This window comes from Apis florea, unplaced genomic scaffold, assembly GCF_048593485.1.
Source record: "Apis florea isolate Af1SG1 unplaced genomic scaffold, ASM4859348v1 contig_2291_pilon, whole genome shotgun sequence".
Classification (NCBI taxonomy): domain Eukaryota; kingdom Metazoa; phylum Arthropoda; class Insecta; order Hymenoptera; family Apidae; genus Apis; species Apis florea.
Genome location: NW_028256553.1, coordinates 358,879 through 373,324, shown reverse-complemented (window position 1 = coordinate 373,324; position 14,446 = coordinate 358,879). Strand labels below are relative to the sequence as shown.

Here is a 14,446-nt window from a genome sequence, read left to right as displayed (position 1 = left end):
TTTTAAAATGACTTACGATAGCTATTATTTTCGAGATTCTATATGTCAAATCTATAAAAACAAAAAAGAGTTTAAAAATTTTAGTGCTCCAAATAAAGATTTAATCAAGAATATTACTTCATGTATTAAATTCTTATATCATTCATTATCAATATAAACATAAATAATAAATATAAATTACTTCTGAGATAAAAATTCAACAAATAAATAATTAATAATAACAAAATAAATAACAAATAATAATTATAATAAAAATTTTATATTATCGATACAAATACGCAGTAACATATGTAAATAAATCGATCCTGATACTATCATTTCATCAGTTAATAGCTGAAGACGCAGCATTTGTCACGTGATTTAAGTTCCATTGATTCAGTGAATGTACGTTTTCTTAGTGCAACTGAAACAAAAAAGAAAATTCAAACTGTTTTGAATTATATAAAAAAAACTTTTCTAATATAAAAATTTGAAATGTATAAAAGATATATGATACTAAATATATATACATATATGTATTTAATATTTTATGAAGAATTGTGATAATTTTAGAAGAAATAAAATTTATGTGATAACATGTTAGAAGACGGAATTACTACTACTATTTTATGTACATTTTTTATTATATTTTTCGTAGTTATATTAAATTTTTTTCAATATCTTGCAAGAGAATCGTATATTCATATTAGAGATGTTACAAAAGAGCATAACTGGAAATCCATTAAAAAAGAAAACAAGGTAAATTTATATATATGAATATATATATGTATAAAACATATATTTTCATATTCTTTTCAAATTAAGTTTAGTTAGTTTAGTTAGTTTACATTATATTATATATTAATTTAATATTCAAGATTATAGATATGTTACTGTTTATAAAAGTAAATTATCAATTAGAATAAAATATTGCACATATTTAGATCATAAAGGACTAATGTTCATTTTGGATAACATTATTCTTTAAGATGTTAAATGTACAATTATAATATATAAATAAGATATTAATATTCATAGAATACTTTTAGAGAGATTTTCATAACAAACAAAAATTGATATACAAAAATGTTATGTATTAATTATATATAAAAATTTATTAAACTATAAATAGTTTAAATTTATATTATATTATTAGATGAAATAAAATATAAATAAATAAAGAGAAACAGTTTTATCTCTATCACATTATTGTGACATCACACTTTCTCTTTATCTCACTTTATTTAACAAATTTCAATTACTTATAATAAGTCTATAAATGTTTTATTTTCATATATCAACTTTTGTGTTTATTTTGACCAAAAGTGACTCTAAAAATATGATTTATAAATATATTATATATTATATAATATTTTATAACATAGTGATATAATATTTTTTATATGAATATGCAATGATTAAAAATTTTATTTATAGGCATATTATTGTAGTATTTGTGAAAGCTTGTTGTTAAATATTAGTGGTTTAATCTGTGATTCATGTGGAGTTTGTGCTGATCCTACATGTGTTAAGATTGCAGATAAGCAATTAAAATGTAAAATTATTACTACAAATGTAAATGAACCAATGAATCATCATTGGATAAAAGGTATATTTTATTTTTCTATTTTTACATATATATATTATATAAGATGTATAAGCAAACATCTAAATAATTGTGTTTGATTATAATTTTGTTACCAATAGAATTAAAGAAAAATATCAAGAAGAAGATGAATAATTTAAAATATTACAGAATCATAGTTTTTTATAAGTGCAATGATACATGTATTTTTTTTAACTAAATTGAACATTCTTTGAATACTTTAATCATTTTATATAAAAAAGTATTAAAATAAAATGATAAAAAAATAAATAGTTTATAAGATATTTTTATAAATATTTTTATCTTAAAGAAGATGTTCAAATATTTTTTCTTTATCATCACATCATAAAAAAGATTTAAAAGTATAGATTTTTAAAATAAATAATAAAAATTAAAATATATAATAATTATAAAAATAATCAAAAAAGTTATATGAAATGTTTAGAATATAATAGAGAAGTATTTGAATATCTTCATTAAAAATATTTATTGAAATATCTTGTAAATTATATTTTACCATTTTTATCTCAATATTTTTGTACATAAAATAAAGAGAATGATTAATCTGTAAAAAAAATACATTTTCATTTAAAAAAATGATGTAATTATTGAATGCATATATAAAAATAATCATGCATAATATAATATTTAAAATTAAATTATTTACTTTGATTTTTTTAATATAAATTATTAAAATTATGATATTGAATTATTTAAATTAAAGTATTAAGTCATTTAAATTAATTTTCATTCATTTTATATATATAAGGAAATTTACCACTAAATGTCATTTGTGACATATGTAATGAAGATTGTGATATGGAACCTGGATTAACAGATTGGTGGTGTTGTTGGTGTCATAGGTGTGTCCATGATGACTGCAAATTTAAACTTTCTAAAGTATGTTTTTATATTCTTTAAATAGTTACTTACAATGTATAAAAATTATTTATTAAATTTCTTTAGATATGTGATTTTGGGAAATTTAAATTAATGATCATTCCTCCAAGTAGTTTAGAAGTAATAAATCTACGAAATACTGTAAGACGTAGATTACGTCTCTGTAAAGTTATACCTCCAAATTGGCCTCAATGGAATCCTCTTATAGTTGTTGGTAAATTAAATTAAAATATTATAATAATATAAAAAAAACTCGTTAAAAAGTTACCTTCTCACAGTTTAAAGAAATTTTTTTTTATTCAAATCATTGCAATATACATGTAATAAGAAAAATAAAAAAAAGAAAAAAGAACTGTATTCCAATCATTTAAAAAAAAAAAATTTATAATTTATAATTTACATTAAGTAAAAAATAATTAATTTGCTAATATGCATTAACATAGTTAGTTATAAATATCGAATTAAATTATTAAACTAAATTATAATTCCCAATGATTATGCTAAACAAATTGATGTTTTTCAATTATCTTGAATTGTTTAATTTTTTATGTCACATAAAAACTAAAAAAATTTTATTTAAAATTCTGAGGAGGTATTTTTATAGCATGGTTATTTAATACAATTATATATTATATATATATACATATATGTATATATATAATTTTTTTAATGGTTACAATCCAACTTACGACATTTTTTTTAGCAAATAAAAAATCTGGTAATAATGATGGAGCAGAAATTTTGTCTCTGTTTAGGAGGTTATTAAATCCTGCACAAATTGTTGATTTATCAGAATGTGATCCTGTTGCCATTCTTGAATGGTGTCGTTTACTTGGAAAAGTAACATGCACACTCCTTGTAGCAGGTGGAGATGGAACAATAGCATCTTTATTAAATGCTATTCATAAAGTGGGACTAAAGGTAAAATATGTATATATGTATGCCTTATATATTTAATTTGTTATTTTGTAATTTCTTAAATTATTTAAAATAATTTTTTAAAATATATTCTAAATAAAATCTACAAAAAAAATAACAAATAGATATTATCTAAAATAAATATATTTGTAACAGCCAATTCCATCTGTAGCAATAATTCCTTTGGGAACAGGTAATGACTTATCTAGAGTATTAGGATGGGGAAAAGAGCATGATTTAAACAAACAGCCTGAAGATATTCTACAAGAAATACAAGTAGCAGAAAAAGTGGAACTTGATAGGTATATAAAACAATATAATTTATTAAATTGTTTTCAATATGTATAATTATTTTAATATTTTTTTTAGATGGACTGTAATAATAAAACCATATGGTGGATTAGGACTTAGAAGTTCCCATCAAATATTCTACATGTATAATTATTTAAGTGTGGGTGTAGATGCACAAGTAACATTAAATTTTCATCGTACAAGAAAGAGTCGTTTTTATTTTTATAGTAGTCGATTATTGAATAAGGTATTGTATTTTATTTAATGATTATTTAGAAATTGTAGCAAACAATATTTGTTTCTATTTTGATAGCTATTGTATTTGTGCTTTGGTATGCAACAAGTAGTTGAACGAGAATGTAAAGATCTTAATAAAAATATAGAATTATATTTGGATGATAAAAAAATAAATTTGCCATCCATTGAAAGTATTGTAATATTAAACATTCCATCATGGGCTGCTGGTGTTAACCTGTGGAATATGGGATTAGAAGGTATTTATATCCTTCTACATAAAACAATTAAAAAAATATAAATATTTTATATTGAATAGGTCATGAAAAATACAGTAAACAAAGTATCAATGATGGTAAATTAGAAATAGTTGCACTTTATTCTTCATTTCATATGGCTCAACTTCAAGTCGGATTATCTCAACCTTATCGGCTTGGGCAAGCTAATAGTGTAAAGGTATTTTATCATAAATAAAATTTATTTGAATAATTTAAAATTTTTAAGAATATTAATCTTAGGAATAATGAAAATTTATAATATTTTATATATTTTATATAATTTTAAAATATATATGTAGGTAAAAATAATAAAATCTTGTGCTATGCAAATTGATGGTGAACCATGGTATCAACATCCTTGTGAATTTAATATCAAATATTGTAATAAAGCTACTATACTTATGAATTCTATTAAAAAAACTATATAATTCTTTCTTTTTGAAAAATAAGAAAGATTCAATTACATATACATTCCAAAGTATGATTTTAGGTGGATAAAATTTACTACTATATCATTAATATAATAATAAATGAAATATAAGATGTAAATTATTTTTCACGTACGTAAATTTTATAATTTTATTAATTATATATTTTAAATGTTATTATTATTAATATATTATTAATATATTATTAAATTTTGAGATATATATTTTTTCTTTATATGTAATAACATTTTTTCATTAATTTTTTTTCTTTAGAGTAGTTAATTATATTATTTATTACAATAGAAAACAAATTATTTATAAAATTATGATGAAACTATTTCTAAAATAATATTATAATTCCAATAGGAATATATGGGAATGATAACTCAAAGAATGAGAGGAAGATGGATTTTCTTGGTGTGAATTTATATCATCATGTATAGGAAAGGAAAATTGTAAGTGAAGAGTAAAGAATCACTTAAGGATAATTTCACATTGAAAGAAAGGGAAAAACAAGTCGTGCAGTAATAAGATTATGAAAACTAAAAGTTGAAATAATATGCCAATTCATTAAACGTTTTTTTGGCCTAATAGATTTATTGATAGATTCACTAAAAAAATATATGAAAATTTTGGAATAGTAAAGATGAATTTAACGTTTTATCACAAATTTTTTTATTTTTTTATTCATTTATTCATATAGATGTTTTGTAAACTTTTTTTGTTACCAATATAAATAAGATTTTATAGGAAAAAAATTTTTTTTTTAATTTATTGTTACTAGTCCATATATCTCATATGTATATTAAAAATCATGTATCTAAATTTTTCCTTATTTTATAAAAGTATATGAATACAAGTATATATTATATTTTTTTAGATCCCAATTGAAATTTATTTAAAAATGAGATTTTTTTTTACAAATTGGTACAAATTTAAGAGATCTGAAACTTAAAATTTTAATGTTAGAAATGCATAGAATTGAAATTTTGTTTAAAATTTTATTTTATGTGTTAGCCGCCATATTGATTTTTTTTATTGCTTGACCAATGAAAAAAAAATCAAGTTCATTCCCATTCCTCTTGTAATAGCGTAACATATGTATAAACAATAACTAGTAACATGGATATTTACCATATTCACAATGATTCACAATATATTCAAATAATATTTCGATAGAATATTTTAGTATTTATTCAAATTTAAGTTTCTTTAAATCTGCGAAATACAAAAATAAAATATAAAACAATCTGAAAGTATAATAAACTTTATAATAATATTAGTCTTAATATCTATCTATATTTTCTGTAAACATGGATAATCAGAGAAGTCAATATGGCGATCAATATAAAATAAAGTATTATTAAACATGTTATGAAACACTTATTTCATGAATTCCTAACATTAAAATTGACTTTTAAAATTTACTTGTCAAATTTTATTAATTTGCAAAAAAAAATTTTTTTTTAAAATTAAAATTTTCGGAAAAATAAACTTTTAAAAATTTTTGAAAGTTTTATGTCTGCAAAAGTAAAATTAAGCTCCAAAAAACATTGCATTATATATCAACTATTATATATAATATATATAATAGTTAATTGCGTTTAAACGATTTTGAAACACTTATGTACATAAACTTCACAATTTATTATCTTTAATACTTGTAAATACATGTATATAGTGTAGTAGATATGTTCAAAAAAATAGCCCAAAATATTCGATCTTTATGCAAATTTGAATAAACTACATAGTTTTCGTAAAAACCAATCAAAATGATCCACAACTTCTGAAGTTGATAAAACAGTATGGTATTGCATGGTGAAATTCCCCACATTAGCGCAGTTAAAATATTTCGCGGGTAAAATGGCGTTGTGGAATAAAGTGATTTCAGGCTATAATAAAGAAGAAGAAACGGTAAATTTTGGAACAAGAACTATAGTGGAAAATAATGGCTTGTTGTATGAAACTTCTACTGTTGCAACTATACAATCAAATGGAAGGGTACTTTATAGTTTTATCTAAATTTTGACGAATTTTAATGCATACCTGATCATATTGAAATTTAATATTTTAAATATATTTTAATAATTATAATTATAAATATTATTATCCTTTAAATTTTATATATTAATTTAATATTTTTATTTTATTAATATATTTATATTTTAAGCATTGATTATATTAAAAAAATTTTTAATTGATATATATATATATATATTAAATATTTTATATTTATAAGGTAGAACAAGAACCAAATATTTTAGCATCTATACAATATTCAAGAGTTTGTGTATTAATTGATAAATCAATTACTATATTTGAAAATGAAACATGTGAAAAAATATTATTAAATGTTAATTTTGAATTATTAATAACAAGTTATTGCATTTCTCATGATGGAATATTTTTATTTGTTGCATTATCAAATGGAATGTTGTATTGTCTTCATTTATTAAATAAGGGACAAGTAATCTTTACAAAGTAAGTTTTATATATATTTATAATTTTAAAAATTATATTTTTTATAACATTATTCTATTTTTATATGTAGAAATATTACAACAACTGAAAATAAAATAATAACAATATTTTTACAAAATGAATCTGAAGAATACATTAATATATATCTTACCACAAAAAGTGGAATTATTTATAGGTAAATATCTAATAATTGTATGTATTTTAAAAAAATTTATTTCAACTTTAAGTTGTGTATAATGTACATTATAATTATTATTAAGTTTTATAAATAATTAAATTATTGATATTTTAGAATATCAAAATTTAATATTAAACTTATTCAATCAGCTATTACAAATGAAATAGATATTAATATATTAATGGAATTGACAGAAAAAATTAAATGTGTACAGTTATTTAAAGGATTTTTTTGTGATGAAGTAAGTTACATTTATATTTCAATGTTTATATATTATATATATAAAAATATATTTCTATTGTAATTTTATTTGTTATTTTATGATTTTTCATAAGTATAATAAAAAAATTTATAGGTAATATATGCTACTATAAGTTTGATAAATAAAGAAATATCAATAGCTATGTTATGTTCAAATATGTTATTTATGTGGCCTAATGAATGTTATATCAATTTTAATACATTACATTATAATTATACCAAAATAAAATTTTTTAAAAATTATATGTAAGTATTTGTAAAATTTTTAATCAATAAAATTATTAATTTTAATAATTTATATTAATTTTGATAATTTTATTTTAGTGCAATGTTATGTTTACGTTCAGATTATATATTAAACTTAATATGTCCTCAAACTTTACTTGGTATAAAAGTGTATTCAAAACCTGTATCAGATTTTGTAATTATTGAAAATAATGATAATACTTTATGTCAGATTCTTGTGTTAATGTTTGATACTAATTGCACTGAATATACATTACAAGTTCTCTCATATCCAGGTATAAAAACGTAATAATTTTATGTTTATATTTTTTTTTTTTGCATTGATTATATATATTTATTTTATTTTATTCAGATTTTGAAAAAAAGTTTCAAATAAATGTACCAACTATAATACACCTTGTTGAAATTATGGATCCTTGTGATGAAATAATTTTATATCTAGAAGGAATTAATGGTTTTGATAATGATACTAATTATATAGATACAGTTAGAATAAAAACTATATCAGAAAGTGATCCTGAATATCAATTACAACGCTTAATAAGAAAAGAACAATTTGATGCAGCTGAATTTTTTGCAAAAAAATTTAACTTATCTACAGATCCTATTTATTATGCAAAGATTGCATTGCTTTTGTCACAATTTGGACCTTGGGCAAAAGAAAAGCCCAATTCTCTTCAATTAGATATGATTCTTAATATATTTGATAAAATAGAAAATGTACAGTATATTGTAGAATGTTGTAGCAAAGCACTTATACCTGATTATAAACAAATGAAAAAAATTTATTTATATGCACGTTCAAGAATAATAGAAAATATCTCTGTAAGTAACAAAATTTAATTAATTTTTTTATATTTCATATTAATAATATTTATCTTATTGATTTTAGAAAAATAATTATTTGTGTCTTCTTTCTTCAATTAATAATACATTGCATAAATTAGAAACTTTTCATATGATTTGGGGATACCAAAAAAATTTAGAATATTATGATGAAGATACTATGAAAGAATGGATTAGATTTTCTCGAGCAGATTTAATAGAAGAATATAAAATACATCTGAGTTTGGTACAAACTAAACTTATAATGAATTTAATTATAAATTCTAAATTAAATTTTTTATTATAGGGAGAAATGGAAGCAGCTACTTTAATTTGGACGAGACATCTTGCAAATATAATGAAAGATATATCTATAGAAATTGTAAAGGATATATTTGGGATTCTTCCTGACAAGATATCTTTACTTTCCCTTTGGACGTGGTTATCACATTTTATTCCAAATATATTGTCATTTATTCCTAATGCAATGTCTGAAATTATTGTCTGGGGTTATAAAAAAGTTAAATCATTTGAACAATCTCATCGTTCAGAATGGCCTCAAATTGGAATTGATTTCACAAGAAAGTTTATAAAATTGTTGAAATTTCAAGAAAGTCATCAATCTTTATACTTTCAAGAATGTTTAAACAAAGATACTAATTTAAAACAGCTTATTTCTTTAATACAAATATTGTCTGATATTCAAAAATTGAAAGTTAATTATAGGTATGTGTTACAATTTTTAAAATTTTTTAATTATTCAAAATAATTATTAAACTAATATAAGAATAAAAAATTGCAGATTAACAATATCTCTTAACTCATACATTGGAGATCCTATAGAAGTATCATACATATTATTAGATAAAATACATATAGATATAATTTTAAAATTTGTGAATACATTTTTAAACCAATACATGTTAAATAATTCTCTACAAAGTGATTATGTTTTTTCCTCGTATGTACAGGTATGCTTTAATTAAAATTATTCAAAATAAAATTATTAAAATTTTATTATATATTGATAAATATATATTAATAATTACGTTTTTATAGAAAACTCTAAAAAATTCTAAAAGTTGGTGGTCAGGAGAGGAAGCTCCTTGGGAAAAAAAAATTGTTATTATTATTGATTTAATTCAAGATATAGAGGTATATAAAACTAAAGAGATTATATTGTTGATTATATAAGTTGATTATATAAGAAATATGATATAACTTATATAAATTTATTTATTTTGCAGACTAAATTACAGCAAATATTAGAAGTATTAAAAAAAGCTGTAGTTCCATGGACATCAACTATTGTATCTCTAATAGAAACAAGTTACGATTTTGATCATATTTTAACATCTCAAATTAGAATGGAACATAACTTTGTTCCAATTAAGCTTATTTTAAAAAAATATGGATATGAACGCATTGGTATAAATAATGTTAGTAAACTTTACTAATTTTTTATAGAAAAAAAAGAACTGTGTTTTAAAAAAATATTTTATAAATGTTTAAATTTTATTGCAGAAATTAATATACCGAATAATAAAAGAAAATCATGATAGTATGATTTCTGATATTCAGCAAATAACTAAAAATGATTTATTTTCAAGAAAAAAAGCATTTTCATCTTGTGTAAATTATTATTTAATTAGAGGGTAAAATTTGTTAAATAAAAAATATAAATTATAACAATTCCAAAAATTATTAAAAAAAATTAATAAAAAAAAATTTTTGATTTTATAGGAATTTTGAAAATGTAACAAAGATATTAAGTTTCTTAGAGGATGACGTTTTATTATATTGTTGTATACAAATTGTTAACTATATAACAGCTAGTTTAACATTAAAAGTAATTTAAAATGTTAAAATCTTTATTTAAAAAAAATTTATATTTTTCACACATATGTTATTTATATTTATATTTATTATATAGATTATACCTAAATCTCTCATATACAATATTGAGATGTTGGGTTGGATAAAAATACAATTAAAAAAACTTTCAAAAAAATGTAAAACTCAATCATATCATTGCAACAATGTTATTAATAGTATAGACGAAATAAAATCAATATATTATTTAAAAAAAAATCTCGAAATTGATGTAACATTTGAAGAATATCAAATTAAAAAAAAACAAATATTACAAAATTATGTTAAAAAACTATGTGATGGTATGAAATAATTTTTTATTTAAATATCAAATTAAAGTTTTAATTTTTATAATAATAAAATAGTTTATATAATGATAAATTTACAGTAGATATGGAAAAAGATAACAGTTTATTTACTACTTATAAAAAACTTATTCAAGCTGCAGATTTACTTAAAATACAAAGAATTTATGCAATATCTATATTAATTGAATGGTCAAAAAATGTAAAACTATTAAATTATTTTATTAGGTAAATGAATTTTATCTTTTTATGGAAAAAGAAGCAATAATATTATTCTTGAAAATTTGTATTTTTATTTAGATGTGAAAAAGGACAATTAAATATAATGACAAATGAATGCTATTATGCATATAAAATGTGCTTATTTATAATGCAGCATATTAAAATAGATGCAGATATTGCAGTTACAATTCAGAATTTAATTTCTGCTGCATTATGTGTATGTTTAGATGGTAAGAAAATTATTTAAATATTAATAATTTGAAACATTATTAAAAAAATATATATTTTTATAAATTTTTTAGATGAATTACAATCTATGTTATTATTGTATATATGGATAAATTTATGTTTTAAATGTTGTAATATAAACTTTATAAACATAAACACAGTGGATGTACAATATGAAGAAATAACAAGATCAAACTGGAAATTGTATACAATATATAAAGATTTAAATATTAAAACTGATGAATTTTTATTACCATTATTTAGAAATGTAATTTCTATAGAAAGATTTTATATGAATATATCAAAACCTGGTAACTTAAATCTTATCAATAATAATTATAACAAATATGCTTATATACACATTTAAATATATTTATATATAAATAATTTTTTATTTTACATTATAGCAATTAATGATGATGTTCAAAATTACAAAAAAAATTGGGTAATTAACACATATATGTTTTTATAACAAATATGTATATTCTTATTATATATATGTGTGTATGTGTGTATTTTTCAGTCAAATATAGAAGAACCCATAAAGGATTTGCTTAATAAAATTATGGAACTAAAAATGGAACATAGCGATTATATTTTATTGCAAATTATTAAAACATTATATTTCAATTTTTGTGCTATATCAAACATAAATGATAATATATTAATAGAAATTAAATTAGTATATTTTCATTTTTTAATAATATTATTAAAAAAAGTAATAAATAATCGAATGTTTGATCTTCAGCTTAGTCTATCGTGTTTATTTATGTTATCTGATTCTGAAGCATGTAAATGGATTTCTTCTACTTGTAAATCGTAAGTATCTAATGTAAATATAATGTAAAAATAATAATTAATGTAAAAATATTTTTTAGATTTCAATCAGATTATACTCGACATTTAAGAATAACAATGCTTGGATATGAATATTTTTATTTAACAAAAAATCAAACTTTGCAAACATTTAAAAATAATAAAATATTATATTATTGGGCACAAAAGTTATCTAAATATTTAGTTTCATATAAAGGTAAAAATCAATTTATTATTTCATCTTTTATCATACATATAATATCCAAAAAATGTGGAAATACCAATTAACTAAAAATTCTTGAAGTAATTTCAAGTAATATTTTCAATTTTTACAAAAATTTTTTTTACGGTTTTATTAACAAATTAAAATTATTAACAAATTATTAACAAAAAATATTGACTTACAGAGCGCGAAATCAAATGAACAATTTATTCATTTTATGCGAATGATAATTAATTAGTTTATTATTCTTAAGTAAAATTCGATATAATTTTGTTTCAATAAAAAAATATTTGTTATATTCAAGATTTCCTTAAAGATATTGCTTCTCATGCTTGGCATCTAATGTTTGATTAATCGTAACCAATTTACTCAATTTTTTGTTAATAATTTATTAATAAAATTGTAACAAAAGAAAATTACTTGAAATTCAAGAATTTCCATTTTAATTGATGTTCCCATTTTTGAGATGCATATACACATATGCTTAATAAAAAAAATATAATATTTATATATACATACAGAAATCCTAACAAGTGACTCAGTAGCTAAAAGAGAAATATTACAACGTATTATGAGTTATGATGAAGATCTGATTCCTTTATTTCAAGAATTTTGTTTTGATTTTGGTTTTGATATTCAAGATTGTTTATTACTTTATCTACAAACAATAATAAAAACATGGAATCCAAAATTAAATATAAGCAATTATAATGGAAAAAAAGGTAAAATAATACAAAAATTAATTTCATTTCATTATTTGATATTTTTAACATCATAATTATGTTTTTAGAATTACATATTAATGAAGATGATGTAAATCAATTAAATACAAAATGTAATTCTATTACTGCCTATATCTTGGATAAAATTGCCTTAAAAAATTGGGTTACAACGATTTTCTCACAAGTATGAATAAAAATATTATTTCTATTAACATAATAGATATAATATGTTCAAGATTATAAATTTATTATTTCAGATAAATTTTTATCATTATGAAATATTTATAATTCTTATGGATCTCATAGAAGATAAAAATATTGAACATAGGAATTATTTATGTTTTTTACAAAATTATATTCGCACTGGGTAAGTATATGTTTAAGATATTAAATAATATTTTGCGAAACTCGATGTTTATTTAAATATTATATATCTCGTATTTTTTTTTAGTCCACCTACACAAATAGAATATGATGAATGGATGCATTTAAATCCAGGATATACATCCTTACCATTTATAGCAGAATGGCGATTACCTTTTTTACCTAAAATTGAATTATGGAAACTTATAAGTAAAGTTCTTTTATTGAGTTCTATTTTATTCATTTATTTTATCAAAAATTTGTCAGAGACTTTCAAAATCTGATATCGAATAGAATTTATAGAATGAAAACTTTTAGATATAAATAATTTTCAATATTTTTATTTGCATTCATCAGAGATTGAATAATTTTAGATTAATAACGTATATATTATGTATTATTATATTATTCGATTTTTGATAAAGCTAGTCGTAATGCTAATGTAAATTTATATTAAAAATACAATTTATACTGAAAGTTTTAATATAAATTCTATTTATTTTGTTTTAATGAATAGTTTAAATTTAATAAAATGGTACAAAATTGTATATAATTATCTCTTAATATTAATACAATTTCAGCTCCTGAATTAAATTTGAAAACTTATGAAAAATGGTTAGATATTGCTGCTATTCTTAAATTACAACCTCATATTATATGTACTTTAGCTATAAAAGGTGAAGTAGCACATACTTGGAAAAATAAACACAAAACAGCTAAATGGTCCCTTTCTTCAAAAAATAAAAGTTTGTTAAATCATATAAAAAAATGTATAGAAAGAATGACTGGTCCAGATGCACTGTATTATGGCACTGCAGCATTATATTATGTTGTAAATCATACACCACCAGGTATTTTATATAATAAAATATTAATAAAAATATTATTTTATTAGAAAAATATGTAAAATAAATTAAAATAAAATAATTCATTTTTTATTAGGAGCTGATCAAGTGGCAGCAGTTGAAGAATGTTATAAGTATGCACAGTTATCAGCTCAAAAATCTATGATGTTTGAAGAAGGAATGTTAGAAGTATATTTTTTGTTTTGCTTTTTTTTTTTATCTTAG

The 14,446-nt window shown here is 20.0% G+C and overlaps 3 protein-coding genes across 7 annotated transcripts in view; 2 read left to right on the top strand and 1 right to left on the bottom strand.

The window, feature by feature from the left end:
* Window positions 1-39: 39 nt before the first annotated feature.
* On the top strand, window positions 40-6,009 carry Dgkepsilon (diacylglycerol kinase epsilon). 3 transcript variants are annotated; one of them, XM_031919644.2, is made up of 11 exons: window positions 40-738; window positions 1,417-1,588; window positions 2,355-2,485; window positions 2,552-2,699; window positions 3,189-3,406; window positions 3,560-3,705; window positions 3,773-3,941; window positions 4,008-4,188; window positions 4,248-4,384; window positions 4,506-4,766; window positions 5,001-6,009. In XM_031919644.2, the coding sequence occupies exons 1-10, from the start codon at window positions 577-579 to the stop codon at window positions 4,632-4,634; spliced, it is 1,593 nt and encodes a 530-aa protein (XP_031775504.1). In that variant the 5' UTR covers window positions 40-576; the 3' UTR covers window positions 4,635-4,766; window positions 5,001-6,009. The 3 variants fall into 3 exon arrangements, with proteins under 3 accessions (XP_031775504.1, XP_086759360.1, XP_012350501.1); XM_086903234.1 differs by having other exon boundaries at window positions 4,697-4,766; window positions 5,001-5,496; XM_012495047.3 differs by having other exon boundaries at window positions 4,506-4,696; window positions 5,001-5,209.
* The window catches only part of Mtl (Rac family small GTPase Mtl), a 23,382-nt gene continuing 9,179 nt past the window's right edge, over window positions 244-14,446 (bottom strand). Inside the window, exon 5 of the mRNA XM_086903238.1 lies at window positions 244-403. The gene's annotated coding sequence lies outside the window, so the exon portion shown is untranslated. The remainder of the gene's footprint in view (window positions 404-14,446) is intronic.
* The window catches only part of rod (kinetochore component rough deal), a 10,567-nt gene continuing 2,078 nt past the window's right edge, over window positions 5,958-14,446 (top strand). Inside the window, exons 1-27 of one of the 3 annotated variants that reach the window (XM_086903227.1) lie at window positions 5,958-6,635; window positions 6,878-7,115; window positions 7,186-7,290; window positions 7,408-7,534; window positions 7,649-7,800; window positions 7,879-8,075; window positions 8,153-8,625; window positions 8,693-8,872; window positions 8,933-9,351; window positions 9,428-9,596; window positions 9,685-9,780; window positions 9,873-10,064; window positions 10,150-10,280; window positions 10,369-10,474; window positions 10,559-10,799; window positions 10,886-11,030; window positions 11,103-11,254; window positions 11,327-11,563; window positions 11,660-11,697; window positions 11,776-12,071; window positions 12,131-12,285; window positions 12,813-13,013; window positions 13,082-13,197; window positions 13,271-13,380; window positions 13,465-13,586; window positions 13,958-14,227; window positions 14,319-14,410. In XM_086903227.1, the coding sequence (XP_086759353.1) occupies window positions 7,066-7,115; window positions 7,186-7,290; window positions 7,408-7,534; window positions 7,649-7,800; window positions 7,879-8,075; window positions 8,153-8,625; window positions 8,693-8,872; window positions 8,933-9,351; window positions 9,428-9,596; window positions 9,685-9,780; window positions 9,873-10,064; window positions 10,150-10,280; window positions 10,369-10,474; window positions 10,559-10,799; window positions 10,886-11,030; window positions 11,103-11,254; window positions 11,327-11,563; window positions 11,660-11,697; window positions 11,776-12,071; window positions 12,131-12,285; window positions 12,813-13,013; window positions 13,082-13,197; window positions 13,271-13,380; window positions 13,465-13,586; window positions 13,958-14,227; window positions 14,319-14,410 (4,572 nt within the window). In that variant the 5' untranslated portion in view covers window positions 5,958-6,635; window positions 6,878-7,065. Of the gene's footprint in view, window positions 6,636-6,873; window positions 7,116-7,185; window positions 7,291-7,407; window positions 7,535-7,648; window positions 7,801-7,878; window positions 8,076-8,152; window positions 8,626-8,692; window positions 8,873-8,932; window positions 9,352-9,427; window positions 9,597-9,684; window positions 9,781-9,872; window positions 10,065-10,149; window positions 10,281-10,368; window positions 10,475-10,558; window positions 10,800-10,885; window positions 11,031-11,102; window positions 11,255-11,326; window positions 11,564-11,659; window positions 11,698-11,775; window positions 12,072-12,130; window positions 12,286-12,812; window positions 13,014-13,081; window positions 13,198-13,270; window positions 13,381-13,464; window positions 13,587-13,957; window positions 14,228-14,318; window positions 14,411-14,446 lie in introns of all 3 variants that reach the window. The other 2 variants (XM_086903226.1, XM_086903225.1) reach the window with 2 other exon arrangements.

Excerpts from the sequence above, each read along its gene's own strand:
- Dgkepsilon (XM_031919644.2), top strand. The coding sequence starts at position 577 with ATGTTAGAAGACGGAATTACTACTACTATTTTATGTACATTTTTTATT. Across the intron at positions 3,706-3,772 it reads GAAAAAGTGGAACTTGATAG|ATGGACTGTAATAATAAAAC; the intron begins GTATATAAAACA and ends TATTTTTTTTAG. Across the intron at positions 3,942-4,007 it reads GTAGTCGATTATTGAATAAG|CTATTGTATTTGTGCTTTGG; the intron begins GTATTGTATTTT and ends CTATTTTGATAG.